The 20,980-nt window shown below is 43.3% G+C and overlaps 1 protein-coding gene across 1 annotated transcript in view; it reads right to left on the reverse strand.

Moving 5' to 3' along the window:
• TRMU (tRNA mitochondrial 2-thiouridylase) overlaps positions 1–20,980 on the reverse strand; it is a 108,822-nt gene that overhangs the window by 71,808 nt on the left and 16,034 nt on the right. Inside the window, exon 4 of the mRNA XM_069229731.1 lies at positions 5,884–6,006. Coding sequence (XP_069085832.1) covers positions 5,884–6,006 — 123 coding nt within the window. The remainder of the gene's footprint in view (positions 1–5,883; positions 6,007–20,980) is intronic.

A 20,980-nucleotide genomic window follows, 5' to 3' on the forward strand; every position in this document is an offset into this window, starting at 1 on the left:
GCTTCAACAAACAGATGACAATCCCTCTCATAAATTCAAAAACTGTACTGTGGATCCACGCGTTTTAACCAAGGAACACCATTTGAACCACGGTTATTTTTGTTGTAGATACACAGTAGCAGTCAATACTATTGGTGGGGAGATGAGGGAATCCCTCTGTCAGTTTCGACCCGTACCCCCCCAACCGTGGCCATCACCAACAGAGCACACTGCACAGCACCTCTTACACCTGAATACGTTCTTGATGACCTAGGACTGTACAGGTTTAGGGCGAGTTTAAAGTTGGTTTAATTTCACACAAATGGAATATATTAGGTGGTCATGATGGTCAAATGTCACATTTTCCCTGCACACTCACCCAAGCCCTGTTGGGACCATAGCTGCCACACTCCCATCCTAAAGCACCACACTTGTTTGGAAGACTGGCCATGTGGTATTCATACGAAACTCCCGGAGATGCGTACCACAAACTCTGTACTAAAATTGGCAGATGAATATGCCAAGCCCCAAACTGTACTCATCTGTGTAAGTGTGATAATGAAGGAAATAGACATGCCTCGTTGTCTACCTCTGTTTATGAAATGCCAATAAAATAAAAGTGCCTTTCCACTGCATGATCACTTGGGAGATATGAGCACTACACTCATCGTCTTATTTGCTAATATTTTTTTGTTTTTAATTAAAAAACATGTTTCCTGGTTAGTTTTTCTTATGACATTTATAGCCTTGGCAATTAGGTTACTACAAACTGTGTGAATGCATATCTTAAAATGAGTCCCCAATGAACCACTGTTTCCAATAGACTCATTACCCAGGTTCCATTAAGCCATATTGGGTTGTCCTTGTTTTTAGGGTCGAGCTTGCGAGTGCTTGTGCATGCGTCTCACATGTGAGACACTGTTGTGTTCAGTAAAGGGCTTGGAGCCCGCCTGTTGCTCACCGTTTTTTGGTTTGCATGGCACTCTTTTTTACAGCCTCATAAATCGCCAAGGCATGTTTGCCATTCTTTCCATTCCTCTGTGTGTAGCAGGGATCAAGCACTAATTGATTTCAACTTATTTAGTTCCCGTCTGCTGCTCCCGATGTGATTGAGGTACTATTTTGTTCTAACCTCCAGTGCCCCAAAAACAGATGGCTAGTGACTGGCAAAAACGTGCCCAGCATGACAAACAAAATTCCAACTTTTTTTTCAAGGCTAACTTTATTTTGTTAAGTTGTCTTTTCTCAGTTTCCACTTGTTTTTCAGGGTTTTTTTTTGCACGTGGGCGTTGCTGTCAAAAGATAACAATTAACTTGTTAGAAATGTGCGAGACCTGTTGCATTGCAAATGTTTGTTTTTAGTGCCTCCCTATTACGATACATTTTATCACAAAAAACAGGAAACCAGCGATCTAGTCAATACAGAAGCTTGCTTTCACATCTTTACCATCTTGGAAGAAATGCTACCAGACAATATATGTGCAAAATAAAGACAAAAAAGGGTGACAGGGTGGCTTTTGGCATTCAGAACTCATTGCTCTAAAATCATTTTACAAATCCATGGATATTACGGCCACTTTTTTATGCTAAAATCTTGAAAGAACTGCAATCTTCAGAAGAAGTAGCACTCTAAATGCCAATGTCCTTTTGGTATCGGACTTTAATTTGCTAGGAAAAGAACTGCAGCAGAATAATTTATTGAGAGTTTTTAGTGTGGCCCTACTTGTCCAAGAGATCAAAGATAAGTCAAACTCTGGATTGGGCAATTGTTTCTGGTCTATGTTTCAAAGACTTGCAGGTATTGAAGCTAAGTTGTTCTGTTCCTAAAGTAATCAGATTTAACAATACTAGTAGTACTTAGGTCAACCAATCACAACCCGTCGTTTAATTAATGTTTAAGACCAGCCAAGACCCAACAAACAGCAACACCATAGATCTTAAGGTTCACCTAAACCACTTGCCAACATGAAAAAGAACATCCTAAATCGTTCTTGATAGCAAGATAAATATAATGTAGTAATCACAATCTTTTTATATTGTATTTATCCCGGCCTATTCAAACCAGACAACAGTCACCGTAGACATTACAGACAGAGCCCTCTGTAGACACCAACAATATATTCTTTAAAAACTGTTTACAAAAACACACAGACACTTTTCAGGATTATAACAGTGCCCAGCATCCATAATGGACAGCCTTTTACGTTTTATGACGCTTTCAAGCCCTCTGCAGAGAATAATTGCACTTCCTCACCACAATCTCTTTGAGAAGGGGTACAGGAGTGTTTGGGGCAAAGATCACATTGATCTGTGAAAAAGTATTGTTTGATCAATGGGAAAACACTAAGAAAATCATTCCATCAGTTCTGGCTTAAATGCTGGAACACTGTAACAATTATTTTGGTCATTGAATCACAGACTGTACAACCAGTAAAAAACTTAACACGTCAAGATCACCAGTAGGACCTGGACCAGCCATTCTTGTAAGTCCCATCCAACAATCATGGATCCCATTCTCACAGAAACTAGAAACTCCTGGTGACTGATGTTTCCTTATCTAGCATAATTCATCCATATAATTACTATGCCATTTGACAATACAATGAGACTCAACTAAGGGTTAATATCCTTTCTCCATTTTTTCTGAAAAGCCATGGGAAAACAAGTTGTTACTCAGTAACAACCAAATGGTCAATAGTTGGACGCAAAGGTCATAGCTGCGCCTCATGTGGAACCTGCCAGAAGTATGGGTTAAAGTATGGGTTAAAGTATGGGTTACTTCTTCCTGAAACCATTGTTTTACTTTGTACTTAGGAATATCAAGTGAAAGTGGCATGGTTGTCACAGATGCTTGCCTCCACCCCATTCATCTCTGGCCCTGGTCATTACGATTAGCCCCTTCCCCTCCTTGCTCCGGGGGTTGCTACTCAGGATGTTGTCTGTGCTGGCTGCCCAAGATAATAAGTGTCACAAGTGTGCTGTGCAGTTGTTAGTCACCCCCCCCCCCCACCACACTTAATCATGTACCCATGTAGACACCTCAAAAACTGTGACTATGTGCCTCATCTGAGAGAGAGGCTGAAACCAGATTGAAGAATTTACTGCAGTATTCTAGGATCCTGGGATTTGTGGATCTAACACCTTACCTCAAAGACTCCCCTTGCATCTTTGGAATTATTCAACCTATGTCATGGCTGTCTCCATAGGCCTCAAGTCAATGATAGCTAGTTGGATATTACTTGCTTGGTTTGTGGGACTTCTGTTAGGGCTCTGTATGGCCCACCACACAAATGTACTGGGAACCTATCATGTTCTCAAAGTTGTGCTGTTATAATGGTCTCTTGGGCCTCCACAGTGTTATATGTAAGTCCTGTCTGAATTTTTTTTTCTGATCACTGCATGGAGCATTACCAACTGCTACGGGACATCAGCAGAAGACCAATCTCATGAAGATTTGTTTGGCTCTGGCAAGATAAAAGTACAGTTCCATGAGAGCGAATCTAAGATCAATGCAAATGGTAAACACAAAGGATAATGTTGTCACTATTTTTTTCTTTTTATGCTCAAACTCAACACACTGTTAAGGACTCTGATCTCCCCCTAATTTGCTTCAAATCATCAGGCCAAATTAGAAAACTAAGTATAGGGTTGAGAAAACAGTGAAAACCTCTTGAATTGGCACAGAATGAGGCTACTAGAATGATCTATGGCATGAAACCTTGAGACCAAATTCAACATGCATTAAAGAGCCTGTAGTGGATCCTGGTTCACAACAGGAATCATTTGAAAATTCTGAGTAATAATCACCAAATACATTCCTTAGAGATCACGCTTAACCATAAATCTGGTAAAAGTGATGCCTAAACGATAAAGCCTAGGTAGCTTGAACCAGTGGAACATCCTACCTCTCCTTCTGAGCACCATACACCGTCTGCAGTTTTTCACTCTTACAAACACATTAGTCTTAGAACGTATAACCTTTCGTCACTGTCTTTTTTTAGGGCACAACTGCCTTGTCTGAAACTGGCACCTAGCAACCTGCAAACTGAGGCTGCCCTGCAACCCAAGGCTCAATATAAGAAACACAAGCATTAGCAAATCGCAAGTAATTTCGCTAGCATTTTGAATGTATGGCCTGCAACACCCACACAAGTGCACAAGGTGGCGCCGTTGCTCTATGTACGTTATACTGAAAGAACTACTTTAAGTCAAGAAAAGCCATTATGTAAAGTCAAAGGGACAGCTTTTGGCCAAAAAAACATCGGGAGAATGCAAGCCCTGAATGAATAATGGATTACATCGGTCCTCGGAAACAGCAGCCACGGCCCATCCATTGGGGCTGAGGGGTCATGCCCCCCCCCCACCTTTTGCCCCTCAAGAAGAATGTCTGTCAGGCTGAGCAAAGGTCAGCCTGACAGAAACTATTCATTTTCAGATCAGGCAGACAGGAGCTAGACATGCACAATTTGCAGCAGGCTCCTGGCTGCCTGAGCTAAACTTTGCTGGGCTGAAGAGGTCACCGCTTCCTATGGGTGTGACCTTTTCAGCTGAGCAAAGGTGCCTCGAGGCCCTCCCCCTCGGTTACAAGGGGAGGCGTCACCCATTGACTTCGACCTGGGCACTTCTGGTTTAAGACCTGAAGCGCCCAGGGCGAGTGTCAATCAGTGACACCTCGTCACAGAGTGGGGTCGGGTCAGGCGTCTCACTGACCCCATCCCACTCTGTGACGAAGTTGGGACTGGTACCTTCCCTCAAGGCAGCAGTCCCACTCCTCCTGGCACCTCCGAGGCAGAGCTAAAGGTAAGTGTGTGTGTTTTTTAAAATGAATGTTTGGTGCGTGCGTGTATGTTTGCAATACTTGATAATGAGTGATGTGAATGGATGAGTGTGTGTGTGTGAATGAATGAATGAATGAATGAGTGAGTGATTGAGTGAGTGTGCATGTGTGTCCCCACCTTCCTCCTAAATTTACCGGCTGCCACTGGGAAACAGACAACTAAAGATTTCCGTGAAAGAAAGCTTACAGGAATATACCATCAAATTGTATTTTGTAGCTCTAAAGCACCCCTGCTCGAGCACAACAGTTGAAAGACAAAGCCCCTTGCACCACTGAAGCGTCACTTTTAGGGACGCTCCAGTGGCGCAAAGCCCTGTGCCATATTTAAAAGGCGGCGTTAAGCCACTTCTTGTGGCTTGATGCCGCCTTGTTAAAAGGCCCCTCTACACGCATCACTTAGCGTGAATGGGGCATGCAATGGGTGTTGATGTGGGCTGTTCCACTGCAACACCCACTGCATTTTGAGCTGTCCCAGATTTACAATAAATCGTAAACTTGAGGTAGCACCAAAAACTAACGCCACCACAGGGGTGGAGTTAGAATGGCGTAAAAAGTTGAAATACTAATCATTAAATAATGAAGATTTGCTACTTTTATGTGTGCCTCATTCTGCAGCACACAGAGAAGTATAAATCGCTATTATTCATTGTTTATGTGCAGGAAGGAAAACCTTCCTGCACATAAACAATCAGTTCCTGCAACGCAGGCACCCTTGCACTTTGGTGCAAGGGTGCCTGCGTTGTCGCTAGGCAGCTAAATTTAGCACCAGCGCTAGGGAAAACACAGAGGTGTGCCGTATTGCTTTAAATACGACACATCCCTGCATTTCTGAAGTGATGCGTCGCAGCACTGCCAAATTGGGTGCCGCACTGCACCACTTTCTAGTAAATGAAACCTAAGGTTTGAAGCAACAGTTTCTAAATGTGTCTGTAGCAGACACAAAGCTGACACAACATCTCTAACTAAACAATTATCTGCTTCAAGTTACAGGCAACCGTACAAATCATGCCAGTATCCACTCTTTATATTTAAATGTCGTTAAATGCAAATATGATCATGCCACTTACCATTCCTGACTTCAAATCTGTTCCTAAAAAGTCCCTCAGGCCTCTTGACGTATTTCTGCTGAAAAACATCATCATCATCTTGTGACGTTCTTGCATAATGGCCTGTTGCCACAGCATCCGCTCCTGTTCCATACAAATAAGCTATGTTACACATATAAATACTATTCACAGTTGAATGTATCATATACGGATGCCACATAGGTGAAAAGGAATTGTGTGGCACTTTTGAATTATTATTAAGAGGCATAAATAAATTTGCATAAATTCCTAACAGTGCAGAGTTTAATATCTATATACTTACCATAGCAAACTTGAAGATTCACATCAACCCTCCGCACTTCTCTCATACTGACTTAAGTACCAGATAATGTACCTTTAAATCGGAGACTAATCAAACCACCAAATAAAGGTGCAGCACCTCAGAAACGTATAAGAATGTCTACCACCGTTTGCTTTCACTGACAGTAAACATGAGCTAAACCTATCAACAAAGGAAGCTAAAAAAGAACAAGCATTTGCAATGCAACTGGTCTCGCGTTTGCTCATGTTAGAGCTGATCGCGTTGTAAACTCCTAACCCGACTTTTCATCTATCGGCAAAAGTGCTTTTATGTACGTAACCCGAAAAAGTGAAATTTACGGTGTAAAGCGCTCGACTTCTGCCAAGCGAAATCACGCTAGGAAAATAGAGAAAAAGTAGTCCACGATTCGACAGAAAACAGCGAGCCTCGCATGTTTTCTGTACTTGGTCGCTGCGCTCGAGGAGGGCTAACCACCGGAAAAGGCATGACGTGTGCATGCCTTCCACTAATGAAAGCAAGCAGATTTTACTAGGCAAGCCCACGAACCAATGAAACACACTGACGTGACGTCGACAGGGCTCCGAGCCCTTTTCCAATAACTAAAAACGTGTGACGCACCCTGAAGACAAATGACAATGGCCAAATCTTCACACTCAAACAAAAATGTTGCAGTTGAAGAGCAATTTTCTGAGTTTTTTTTGGATAACTTTTTTCTTTGGAAAATTTTCCACACAGGAACAATAGGTCTGCCCTAAGAAAATTACACTTGTTATGCTGAAAGTTCACCCTGCTTTTAATTTCTCAGGATACACTATCTGAGGCGGAGAAGGATATATGGAGGTACAGAACATGCCCAAATTGAAAACTGTAGCAGCATAGGGTACAGTAATGAAGTAATTAATGTGCTCGCTGCTTGGAATGAGCCATTTATGCAGAAACATGGAATGTAATACGACATTCATTATCAATGTAGAGGGGGCAGACAAGGAACTCAACTCTCAATCAAGGCTTTATTTCTCTAGCGTCATGGGCCCATATGTCTGAAATTCCGATTCCCAAATATCGAGCCTGTAGAAATTGCAATTTGGGAACCAGTTGCAAATTGTAAGTAATTTGGCTAACATTCTGAATGTAACGCCTGCAAAAAATACACGAGTGCACAAGGTAGCGCTGTTGTTCTATGTTCTTTATACTGCAAGACCTACTTTATGTAACGAAAGGGCATTATGTAAAGTCAAAGGGACAGTGTTTGGCCAAATAACCATCGGCAAAATGCATGCCCTAATCAGTGGTTCCTAACCTTTTAACTTCGGTGGACCCCATATTTTTCATTGCGGGGTCCCGGGGACACCCACTGAATCATTATTGGAATCCGGGTACCCCTCCCCCACTGAGTCATTACTGAAAGCTGGGGACCTAATCTGTGAATATTATTTCCCGGTCCTCGAGAACAGACAACTAAAGATTTCCGTGAAAGAAAGCTTACAGGGCTATACCATCAAATTGTATTTTGCGTCTCTAAAGCTCCCTTGCGCGAGCACAGCAGATGAAAGACAAGGGGGCTTATCTACAAGCCCCTTGCGCCAAAGTAGAAAATGCTCTCTACATGTGGTTACCGAATCGCAAATAGAAAATTCCTATTTTGAAATTCCCAAAATGCGATTTCTACTGGGTAGAAATCACATTTTCCACGCTGCTTATGCCTTTCGTTCCTACGTAAAGGCAATTTTGCATTTCCTAACAGCCTGAAATAGCTACTTGCAGTGTTAAGAAATGCAAAATTGGTTCATACATAAGGTCTATGGTCCATAATCGCAATCAACATTTGCAAGGAGTAATATTCTTGGTGCATTTTATGACGATAGTGGTTATGTGCAATGCAAGACTTTTCTGTGCAGTACAGAAAAAAACGTGCTAGGGAAGTATCTAAGACCGTACATCCCTCTGATGACAGATTACACACCAGAGTCAAGTCACCTGTTGAGGCTACGGCTATGATAATAACCCTCAATTTACCTTAGGTGAGACCAAGGAGAAATTCAAGACAAGATCATGTTCTTACGAAAGTGATAATTCAAACTGGACTGTGGTAGCAATCGGCAGACATCTCTTAAGTATTTCCACCTACCAGGGATGTTCCACCCAGTTTGGGGTTCATCAGTGCAATCCAATGCAGTTGACTTGTCCGAGTGTAATCGGGGTCAAGGAGCATGAATAACAAACAACCTGTGAGGATTCTCTCTGAGCCCAATCAGATTGCGAGATTTTCAAACACATGCAAAGTCAAAACTTCACCAGTAATGTGGGCGAAAGTTAAGGTTAGTAGAGCAACAGGAAATCAGAAGAGCAAGGGCCTGGCCTTGTGGATGCTGGGTCACAGCTGACATGACTCAGGCCAGTTGGGTATGTTCAGCCCTGCCAAGGGGCATGCATCATGGGTAAAACTATTGCCTGCTAGTTTAGCCACCGCACTGGCTCAGTTGAACCTTATGTCATGCATCTTCAGAGCTCATGTGAGCTCCCACCCAGTCGGTGCCAGTCCGCTGCTGGGTTTGGAAAGGCATGAGAAGTGTTTTCTGATTAGGAGTAGCATGCTCGGTGGTACATTCCCTGTGTTGCTCCCACCAGCCCGCACTTTACTGTTGGAAAAGGGGGGCTGGGGAGGGTTGCCACGTGGCCGGTTTAACACTGGCATGACTGGTATTGTAATGATCCGGCTGGTACAAAAATTACAAAAAGCAATGAGAGCAGGTATTTTCCCCTTATCAGAACATTACTTAAACAGCAAATGTAAGAAGAAAACACTTAAGAATGTGTTCAACAGCTGCCCTAGTGACCCCTGACTGAAAACTAAACTACACAAAGGGGAAAATGCCATGTTAAAAATGATCATAGATAATTTCATATAATGTTCTAATTGAGAATCATGTCCAGGCCTTTGCAGAATGGTAATGCGTGAACAAGTGGATAGTATTCTTCTCTGGGCAGGGTGGCAAACCTAGGACTGTTTCATTGGCACTGGCTGCTGAGAGTCCATTCTGGATGGCAAGGGTAGGGCTGACGGTACAAGGTGTCCAGGCTGATGTACCCAGATGGGCAAAGGGGTTTGCATGGTGGGACTGAGAGGAAGGAGAAGCTAGTTACTGGTTCAGACATAATCATTAGCACAATAATTATAATTAGCATGCCATGAGAGGCAGCCAACACTTGTGAAATAATTCTTTGGTCATTATTGTTATATTTGATTGCCCCGTTTAAAACATATAATGCTGAGTGTTTTAGGGCCAGATGTATCAAGAATGCATTTTGTGATTCGGTAATAGCGATTTCTTAAAAATCGCAAATGCTATTACCGAATCGCAAATTGCGATACCGGCCCCATTCGCACCTATGGGCCTGTAGTCCCATATTTGCGAATTTTTTGCATTTCCAAAATTGCGAATTCCTAACTGGAATTCACAATTTTGGAAATGCAAAACCCCAGGGTGCTGGGGGCCTAAGGCCACCTCTGCTGCACCCCAAAACATTTTTTTGCAACATGTAAGGTGCACACATGCCAAAAGGGCATGTGTGCTTTACATGTACATTTAAAAATTGCATTCTAAATGCATTTTTAAAATTTGCACATGGTTACCACCAAGTTCAACTTGGTGGTAAATAGCGATTCCATAATGCCCAATTCGCATTAAGGAATTGCTTCTTACATGTGCTTAAGAAATCGCAAATAAGGATTCCTTATTTGCGATTTTTTATTTAGAGAGTGGCAATTTGAGACTCTCTAAATAGGGTCGCAATTATAAGGAATTGCTATTTTAGCGATTCCTTAAAATTGCATTCTGAATGCCTTTGATATATTCTGAAATGGCTTTTTGCATTTGCAAACGGGCATTCGCACCGTTTGCGAATGCAAAAAGCTTTGATACATCTGGCCCCATCTCTCCTGTAGTAGAAAAGCATGGCACAGCTGCTAGTGGTGCAGCAAGGGTGCCATGTGCCTCCAGAGCTATAACTGGGTGCACAATAGTGCTGTGCGTGCTGCACTAATACTGGCTCTGTCCCCGGCGCAGCGCCTTGCGCAACGTACATTCTTCGGGTAACACTGTCCAGACCACATTTCACGTCTGGGCTTCCACATGTCTTGCTTACTCTGAATGATACAGAGGGATGTCATGTTTTTAGTGCCTGTTGAGGCAAAAGTCAAATCCGTCACTGCCTGGCGGCGCTTTCTCAAAGAGGTAAACATAACTAATTTAATTGCACTCATCTTGTTTCCTGCAGTGCTGCCCTAGTCAGTGGGACAGTGAGGCAGATTTTTTGCTGGAAGCACCCTGAGGTGCAACTGCAGGATCCACATTGGACGAGATACTCAAATATGGACCTGGAAAACATGCATTTGCGCCATGGCACAGTCAGACATTGAACCGCTAGGATGCTGGTAGCATTGCAGACTCCACGGCTCACACCAATTCATCAGGTGGATGGTGACCCCGTATCAGACACCCGATGTTCACGGGGCTCTGTTTTGATGCTATTCAGGAGGATCTCTGCTCTGAGGGATTTTCGCATGAACTTCTAGAGCCGAGCCATGACTCCCAACTGAAACATGTATCCAGGACTACACAATTTTATGGCAAGAACGGAGGCTCGTATTATACTTCTCTTACTTGCTTTAATCTCAATAGCAGCAGTCAAGAAAACTACAACTCCCAAATGGCTTAGAACAACAAAAGCCAATGGGAGCGAAAAACGTAATAACAGATGCACCACTCACAATCATGACAGCTATGCATACATCACACTTGACTGCGACCAGCCCTCTTTCTTGATGCTCGCAGTCAAGATAAGTCACGTTATTTTTCACTGTTATATGTTTATATTTAATGCATGTTTACTGTACCTCTTGTTTATATGCCTTTTGTGGTTTATAGTTGGGCGCGTATCAGTGGTTGAATTTGGGCGTTTTCGCGGCGCGCAGCACGCGAGGCTTCATTCCGGTCCCAGGGCCCGGTTCTGCACGACGCGCTTGAGCGCGTCTGAGGCAGGGTTTCTGCCTCCAACGTTCTAACGGACGCGCTTCAATTGAAGAGCGTCCGTTCCACAGCGCGGCTCGGCGCTTATCTGATTACTGCTCCAGGCCATAAATTCTCTCCGTTTTCGGTGCCAGCTTGCCATTCCTTGTGCTGGACCTCGCGTTACAAACTGTGAGGTTTCCGGTTTTCTCTCTCCTCTCGGGTTTCCTGCTGGGCCACGCCTTTTGGGCGTGTTTTATCCTCTCCTTCAGCTTTACACAATTTTAACCCTTGCTATCCTGGTTTTTTCTTTATAATATGGAAGGGCAAAACTCTTTTTCCGATTTTTCTACCAGTAATGATATTGGAGACTTTATTAACGAGGCTGTGACTAAGGCTGTGTCAGCCTCCATGAGTAAAATGTCAAAGAACTTTGAAAGTTCAGTTCAAAATATGGTTTTCCAATCCTTTTTGGCCCAGTCTGCGGGGGATAGCAGAAAGAGAAAAAATAAGGATTTGGTAAAACAAAAAGATGGCGCTTTGGTTGGTGAAGCTTCTTCACCCCTGACTGAGGATGATATGCCTCCCAGGCCTCCTTCAAAGGAGGGGAATATTATTAACGCTTCCGGAAAGCGTAAGTCTAAGATAAAAAATACTGGTCCAGCGCCAAAACAAGTGATAATCACTCATATTTCAGATACCGATGAGGACATCGGGGAGATTGATGAGGATGACGATGATTCTGACGTATGGGGCTCGCTCTCACAGGTTTCTTACCCTAAAAAGCCTAAACTTGAAATTTCTACTCCTTTTTCTGCAAAAATTATTTTAGACTCTGAAGGTAACCCCATGTTCGATCCCTCTTACCTCCACCATCCTAACTCTACTGAGTGGTCTCCTGCGAGTCACGTTGGACAGTACATTGCTTCCAGGTTAAGGCTTCCCCTGGATAAACAGACGAGAGCTAAGTTAAGGTCTGAATGCCCCAGACCCTCTCTCTCTTCCAATATCACTACCACACCAGTGATTGACGAATCACTCTTGACGTTCTTTTCAAAATTTGGCAAGGACCCCCGTAAAGGGGTAGATAAAGCCTGGTCGAATTGCCAGGATAAACTCCTGGATTTGGTGGGGCCTTTGGCTCGTATTTTGGATCTGGCAGAATCAGCCAAAACAGACAATGCTGATATTGACCCTTCAGAACTCTCCCTCTGGACTCATAGAGCTTTCTGTTTGTTGGGCAACGCGAATGCAGCCATTACACATGAAAGAAGGAAGGGATTGCTACTTAAGTTGGATCCCAAACTCTCTAATTTGGCGTCCATGGATCCTGGAGTCAAAGCGGAAGGCCGTCTCTTCGGGGACTTGTTTATCAAGGATTTAGGAAAGTTTGTGGCAACTTTTTCCTCTATTGATAAGGCTCAGCAGAATATCAAAAAAGTGTTTAATCAACGGGTTTTCACCAGGGCCGGTACAGGCAGGAGCCGCTCTACCGGCCGTTTCACTCATCCGCAAGGATTCAGAGGCTCCTCATTCGCGTATTCTAATTACGGATACCATGGACAACGGGGATTCAGATCCACCAAAACCCAAGGTAAGCCTTTCCTCTGGTCCTCCTACAATTGGGGGCAGACTAAGTTCTTTCCTTCAAAAATGGCGCTCTTTAATTACCGATCCATGGGTTCTAAACACTATTCAGGGATACCAAATAGAATTCTATGCGCAACCTCTCCAAGTTTATTTCCCTCCTCCGCCAATTTTCTCGACGGAAATGTCTCTTCTTATTTCAGAAGAGGTAAAGTCTCTCCTTTCCAAAAACGCCATCCAAATCTCAGCTCCAGATCCCTCAGGTTTCCTCAGTTCGTTATTCCTAGTCCAGAAGAAAAACAATAAATTCAGACCAGTCATAAATGTAAAGTATTTCAACCAGTTTGTCGTCTACCGACATTTCAAAATGGAGACAATTCTTCACTTACGGGATATTCTCCTCCCGCTCGACTTCATGGTCCGATTAGATCTGCAAGATGCATACCTCTCAGTTCCCATTCACAAAGGTCACCGCAAATACCTTCAGTTTCAGTGGCTCGGTCTGACTTATCAGTTTTCTTCCCTGACGTTCGGTCTCTCGTCAGCACCCTGGTGCTTCACAAAGCTGATGAAACCAGTGACGGCACATCTCAGATCTTTGGGCATCAGACTGCTGATTTATCTCGACGATATTCTCATCTTACATCAGAATCGCGAGACTCTTCCTCTTCAAAAAGTGAACTCCATCAAGTCAGAGATTCGGAGAACGCTTCGGAAAACCCAGATTTCCCTAAGACCCTAGCCAGGGTTGTGGGCCTCTTATCCTCTTCAATTCAGGCCATATTTCCCGGCCCATTACATTATCGGGCTCTTCAAAGACAAAAAATCTGTCATCTCAGGAAAGGTCTAGCTTATTCAGACATGGTCTTTATGGATCAGGAATCCCGCCTCGAACTCCAATGGTGGATAGACCATTTAGATGCCTGGAATGGCAGAACTATCTTTCCATCAGCCCCAGATCTTGTGTTAGAATCCGATGCAAGCCTGACGGGCTGGGGAGCCCGCTATGGACCAATCTCGACTGGCGGTACATGGTTGTTACGGGAGTCCAGATTGCACATCAATTATTTAGAGATGCTTGCAGGTTCCTTTGCAATAAAGAGTCTGGCAAAAGGCAGGGTTCAGTGTACCATCCTCCTCCGTATGGACAATGTTTCGGCTGTCCGATACATAAACCATCTGGGAGGAACCAGATCGAAGCCGTTGGCAGACTTGGCAAAAAGCCTGTGGGAATATTGCTTGAGCAACCAGATTTCGCTCACTGCGGAATATCTTCCTGGCTCCCTCAATCAGACAGCGGACTGGCATTCCCGCTTCCTCAGAGACTGGAAACTTCACCCCTCAACTTTTCAATCTATCCTCCACAAGTGGGGTCCCTTCCATATAGACCTGTTCGCCTCCCGCCTCAACGCCCAACTTCCTCTCTTCTTCAGTTGGCGCCCGGATCCTTCAGCATTGGCTTCAGATGCTTTTCTTCAGGATTTGTCCCAATCGACCAACTACGCCTTTCCTCCTTTTATTATGATTACCAGAGTTCTGGCCCAAGTCAGGCGCCAGAGAGCAACTCTGGTTCTCGTAGTACCCTTTTGGCAATCCCAGATTTAGTTTCCCCCCCTTCTGGAATTGGCGATCGATTTTCCCTCTCTACTACCCTCTTTTCCATCCCTTCTGCTAGATCCCTTTGGGAATCCCCATCCCTTGGTGCTCAACAATACGCTCACCCTGTCAGCTTGGAAGGTATCAGGAATACCTCATCTACCATTCCAATTTCGGAAGAAGCTACTGACTTCATCAATAAGGCATGGGCCCCCGGTACCAGGAAAGCATATTCTTCCGCCTGGTCCCTTTGGTCTAGCTGCTGTATGGGAAGGGACCTCAATCCCCTTTCAGCAGATATAAATTATGTAATTAATTTTCTGGCGGCACAAGCTAGTGCAGGTAAGTCTTATAGAACAATTAACTTATATAGGTCTGCTATTTCCATGCATCACGAACACGTCAATGGCAAACCGGTAGGAGAACACCCCCTACTCTGTCGTCTGTTGAAGGGAGTAAGATTTTCAGTTCCTCCATTACCTAAATATTCAAAGTTATGGGATGTCAATTTGGTTTTGAATTTGTTCCTTTCCTGGCAGGACAATGCTGATTTGTCTTTGAAGATGCTTTCAGCGAAACTTACTATGTTGCTTTGTTTAGTCTCTATTAAGCGATTATCTGATGTTAGAGCACTTGATGTTACTTCTCGGCAATTTGCCCCCACAGGGGTACTATTTTCCATTAATAAACGCATAAAAACCAATTTACGTACAGTCTTTTATCCATATTTTCCAGATCAACCTAAGCTCTGTGTGGGGCAATGTCTCAAATGTTATGAAGAACGGACAGCCAATCTCAGAAAGTCCTCCGTTTCCCAACTACTAATCTCTTTCCAAAGACCACATAATCCGGTGGCCGCTGCAACTCTAGCCAGATGGGTTAGTTGGGTTATGTCCCTGGCGGGTATCGATACTTCCATATTTGGAGCTCACTCAGTCAGGGGTGCTATGGCTTCCAAGGCCTTCTGGGTTGGATCCAGGTTAGAGGACATTCTGAGATCGGCTGATTGGTCCAATGATAATGTATTTAGGACGTTTTATTGTAAACCAGTGCACACAGCTACTTCAATAGTGATTAATATGCTTTAAAATAGCATAATATGAGCCTCCGTTCTTGCCATAAAATGTAGATTTTCCTAGTAGATTATGACAGAAAGTCTTAATTTTATTAAAGATACGGAGGCGAGTATTATCCCGCCTCAACAAGGAGATATTTCTGATTTGTCTTGTTTCTTCCCTCCCCTGCAGCTACTTCCACTCCAGCTCAAGCCTCTACCTGATCAACAGAAGTATTTGTTGGATGCCATCACATCGACCGGACGTCCAGTTTCTTTCCGAAACATCCCTTCTTCTCCTCTCCGGATTCCTGCTTCAATACGGTTTTGCCTAGCATTGATCCAGGACTTTTGTTCCCTGACTTTAGCAATTGCTATAATTTTTGCCATTTTTCCATTGTTTTCTCGTAACTCCTAGCCTTCTCGCATCAAGAAAGAGGGCTGGTCGCAGTCAAGTGTGCTGTATGCATAGCTGTCATGATTGTGATTGGTGCATCTGTTATTACGTTTTTCGCTCCCATTGGCTTTTGTTGTTCTAAGCCATTTGGGAGTTGTAGTTTTCTTGACTGCTGCTATTGAGATTAAAGCAAGTAAGAGAAGCATAATACTCACCTCCATATCTTTAATAAAATTAAGACTTTCTGTCATAATCTACTAGGAAAATCTACATTATACACAGAGAGAGAGGATTTCTCCATTGTTCTCCTCCTGTGTGACAAATCATGGGCAAAGGTTACTGCTAACGGGCAGTATGCATTTAATTACGATTAGTATTGAGCAGGACACATGGCATTATCAAACTAAAGTAGTCAACAAGTCAGAAGTGTTGTTTTTTATGTTGGCCCTAGGTTGTTCCGCGGGTAAATTAGGTGAAGGAGGAAGGTTAGAAACCTATTGAGGTGCATTAGGTGTACTACAGGTGTTTATGGCTCTTTCTAAGCCTTTTAATTGCACACAAAAGGGCAGTTCTTAAATTAATTTTATAAAAAAAGCACAGACACTTTATTTGACTTGAGATAAAGTGTCACTCAAATTGTCACAAATAAGGTAAAAAATGTCACATATAAGCATGCGCCAACCAGGGAAATGTCACTCATAAACAAAATGGAAACTTAGCAGCTCTGTAGGTAGCACAGAAGGCTCGAGGGGCATTTAGGCAGAGCCAGCCAGTATCACCGTGCCTAGCAACTTTTACAAGTTCTAAGTTTCCCACTTGCAGCTTTAGTTCATACTCAACTTTGCTTCCTCATATTTGTTTTGTTTTCTTGTCGGCTCCCCTGATCTTAGAGCTGCTTTGTCTTTGCTATTCTCCCTTTTTATTTTTTGTGTGTCACTCTCCTGGAGAAGCAGGGAACACTCAGAGTCAGTGAGTCTTTATCTGTCTTATATCTTGGAGAGGGTGCTTTTCGGAAAGTAATTGAGTGCTGGTGTGTTTTATAGGACTTAGCTTTGTGTGGTACCCTCACAACTTTGAGACCAAACAGTAACCACGCCACAGGATTCGGTGGCTGTGACAATCCAGTGCGCTTCCACTGAAGTGTAGTCTGGATCTTTTTCTCTCACCCCTAACCCTCTGTCTTCCCCGTCCTCTATACATTCTCAGAAGGGGGTTCAGTCAAATGATCCCAAGCCACATCTAGAGAGAAGTTTGGGATTAGCAAATAGGTCGTGCCCTACTCATCCTTCAAACCTGACACTACCTCAGTGGCACATGGAATTAAGTAGAGAAGAAACATAATTTATGGCCCAGAGATTGTTCTACACTAGATAAATGGTCTATGAGTGTTATTTATTTATTTTTAGCTATAGCTGTCAAAAAGATGATTTTCTGTCCCAATCTAGGCAGCGGTGAGCACGCTAAGCAACTGCTCAAGAGAAAAAACTTCAAGTTATTTAGATAAAGTCGCCAGTACAGACACATGACAATAAAAAGATGTAAGGATATTACTCCTGAGAATAGAAGAGGACATCACATATCTACAGCTTGGGGGACAATAGCTTGTGTAAGAATTTATAAAAAAAACAATTACGATCTTAGACATTTATGTGTGCAGCCAACTGATAGTTATATAAAACCAGGCAACAAAAGCTTGGCAACACAGTTGTCCTTTCTTTATTTTTGGCACACAGCAGTCCCCAATATGTCAGTCAATAGTTAGTCCTCCAGTTGTGTTGTTATCCAGGAGATACGCTTAATGGAACAATGCACAACAGCTGGCGTTATGTGAGGTGTGGGATAAACAGCAGCCCCTTCAGTGAGCTCACAATGCGACGGAAACACGGACATCGGCGGTAGGAGGCATCCTATGGATGGGCGAGTCTCTTAGGAAGGCGCATTCACCACATAGGAAAGGGCAACTATTGGTGCCTAAGGGCCAGATGTACCAAAGGATTTTACCCATTCTGTGTCTATGGGAAAAAGCTTTCGTACATATGGCCCTAAATCTCTTATTCGTCTTTTTTGTTACGCGGAGGACAGGAGCAACGTTAGCAGGATAACAATAGTGGCTCCAATTGGATGGTCCCATGTTGATGGTGTTGATTCGTGTAAGGCCACACTGAAGACAATGGGGGTGAGCAATATTTCATTTTAGAAAGATCGGAAGATTGAAGTTGATAAGATATACTGAGCGTTTGTTACGATTTTAGATTTACAGCGAGGAGATTCCAGACACAACGGACATAGCTCACCGAACACCTTGGAGGTGAGTGGTATAGTTGTCATGGAAGAATGGAGGGTTTAATATGGTGCTATTTGTGAAATGAATTAGTATTTTAAATATTTTAGATTCCAAAAGAAAGGTTGCAATATATAATGAATATTACTCACCGAGTGATCCCTACTCTCCAGAAGCTGTTTAGTGAAAGATTAGCTTGTAGCAGGAGTCAGACTGCCTTACTGGGGTTTTTAACACTAGCACGCCGCAGGTGGGTTGTTTGTTTATATAATGTGAGTGGCCAATAAACAATGTGATGATCTGAATGAGTCAACTTAAAATTGGGAGATTATGAGTTGCCTCCTTTCAATTAGTGTGATTTTTTTATTTCCCCCAGTTTGGATAGGGTAAGCAACTTGGTAAGCAAGAGCTGAATAATTCTTTAGTGAAAGATGTATTTGATATGTGCCGGAGTAATGTTAAAGAATGGCGCAAAAGCAATCTGTTCTCAGTCACGGCGCATTGAGCATGAAACATGAGGGTATGGCATGGAATGTATATGGATAGCTGGTCAATTCCTAATCTCCAGAGTGGGGATGGGGTAGATTATGTGGTAAATAAAGGTTAAGAAACATTGAAATGGAAGGTGGTGTTTGTGTGTGCCAATATTTGTCTGATTAAGGGTGTATATGAAATGAATGATGATATATTAGTAATGGATATATTTTAGAACAGTGTGAACAACAATTGGGGAGCATAGGTACAAGGGTTATAGGTGTCCTGTAGTTTTGGTAATGTTGCATTTAATTTTAAATTTGAATTTACTTTCAATAGGATTTGTTGTATTTGAATAGAACTGTATTGTTATATGTGTGTGATGGTAATGTTTTTGTTTGTTGATCTGGTATTTATATGTACAATATAAGAAAAATACATTTTATGGGAAGAATATTAATTCAAATGTCCTGAAGAAGGTGGTTTTAAAGCCGTGGAGAGGCTGGCATGCATTATCAGACAGAGGCATGCCGCTACGTCCCTTAGATGCAAACAACAGCCTTTGGCCAGATCTCTCTATGCGGATGACATGGTGCTGTATGTGAGGGACTCTGAGACTCAACTACCTGCACTGATTCGGGAGGATGTGCGGTTTAAAGGGCAGTCAGGACTGCACATTAACTGGGAGAAATCCTATGTGTTACCACTAACAGCTGGCACAGTGGAGTTACCCACTGAGTTTGTAAGCAACTGTGGATTGTGTGGCAGCAGATGACTATCCCCTTTGACTGCGGAGGCATTCAGGCCCCGGATTTCTACCTTTATGTGACATGTGCGCAAGCACAATACACACATTACTGGGTGCACCCTAAACGATGCATACAAGATTTAGAAGTGGAACATGAAATAGTGTGCACAATAGCACAATACCACTGACCTCATTGCTATCGCATAAACAGGTGGAGGTAGTCTGCAGTGGTATTATCACGATAACTCCATCTTGCGCGTCTGGCAGGTCATTGGGGACAGTTGAGTGGCCCCTCTATGCCCCTGCTTTGCAGGCAGCATGGCATCCTTATTTGTCTGTCACACAAGAACAATAGCCCTGAGTTTACTCAAAGGAGGCGGTCTCAAGACAATGGGGGATCTGTTTTCAGAGGACCGCTTTATTCGATTTGCATCATTGCCGCATCGAAGTTGTGATTCCCTTTCATGCATTTCACCTACAGGTGCTTGAGGGTACATTATGCCATGTTTCTGCAGGCTCCTCCTACTTCCAAAACTCTACAACTAGAACTCACCAGTACCTCCCGTAAAGGGTTGTCCACAAATCTATATAATATGGTGCAGACTGAGGAGGACCGATCAGATACTACTGTACTGGATAGGTCGAATGGGGTACTTGAGACCCTGCTTATGAAGGTTGAGTCGGGGTTCTGCTGTGCATTAACGGGCAAGCTGACTGCAAATAGGAATTTATGTACCATACACCAAGTTTCTGCAGCAGGTATACGATACACCTACACAGTTGGTCAGCTACAGACTTCAACAGGAGCATACTTGTTACAGATGTGGAGGGCGGGGGTCAGACTTCTTACATTTAGCGTGGTACGACAAATAAATATTGGGAATTGCTTACACAGATGCTCATGGGGGTGTCTCTGAACCGGTGAGGTATGGTCCTCATACATGTGTATTATGCTATGTGCAGTCTCTTCCTCCACCGAACCACAAGTTGGCAGCTATAGCTCTTTACTGGTGAAGAGGAGAGTTGCAATGCATTGGGGGAAGAAAACGTGCCCAACGGTAACACAGTTGGTGCGGGATACAGCTTACAATAGAGATCAGCTGGAGACATATGCAGAAGAACTTCCCACACCATCCCACCCTAAGGATTACTGGGCACCCATGACAGCATATCTCCTAACGCTGGCAGCTGAGAGGTCCTGAAATGGCAGCTGCAGCGACTTGGGGAATATATCGACATAAATGTAAATTTCAATGCTTGATGCTTCATATTGTACATGATGTACTGGAATGATACCGGGTACATTGTATGCTTGATGGACAGTGGTTGACTGTGGCTTTTTGTGGTTGTAACATGAAAATGCTTAATCTAAATGAAAAAAAGGTGTTTTCAAATATTTATTCCATTGAAATGCATAGGCAAAGAATATCCGCATAAACTATTAGCATTGATCAATTCAATACGAAAAATTAATTCCTGGTTGTACAGTGACATTGATCAATCGATAAGCACTCATTTCAAAAGCTGACATGCAAGCTTTATTTTGGAAACCACGGAACCCAGCAGAAGCTGCAGAAAGAAGCTGCTCTTCGGACTGCGTTTGTCACCTCTCAGGTGCCAGGGAGACAAAAGGTATGCCAGGGGTAGCAG

The sequence above is a fragment of the Pleurodeles waltl genome, chromosome 4_1, assembly GCF_031143425.1.
Source record: "Pleurodeles waltl isolate 20211129_DDA chromosome 4_1, aPleWal1.hap1.20221129, whole genome shotgun sequence".
Lineage (NCBI taxonomy): Eukaryota > Metazoa > Chordata > Amphibia > Caudata > Salamandridae > Pleurodeles > Pleurodeles waltl.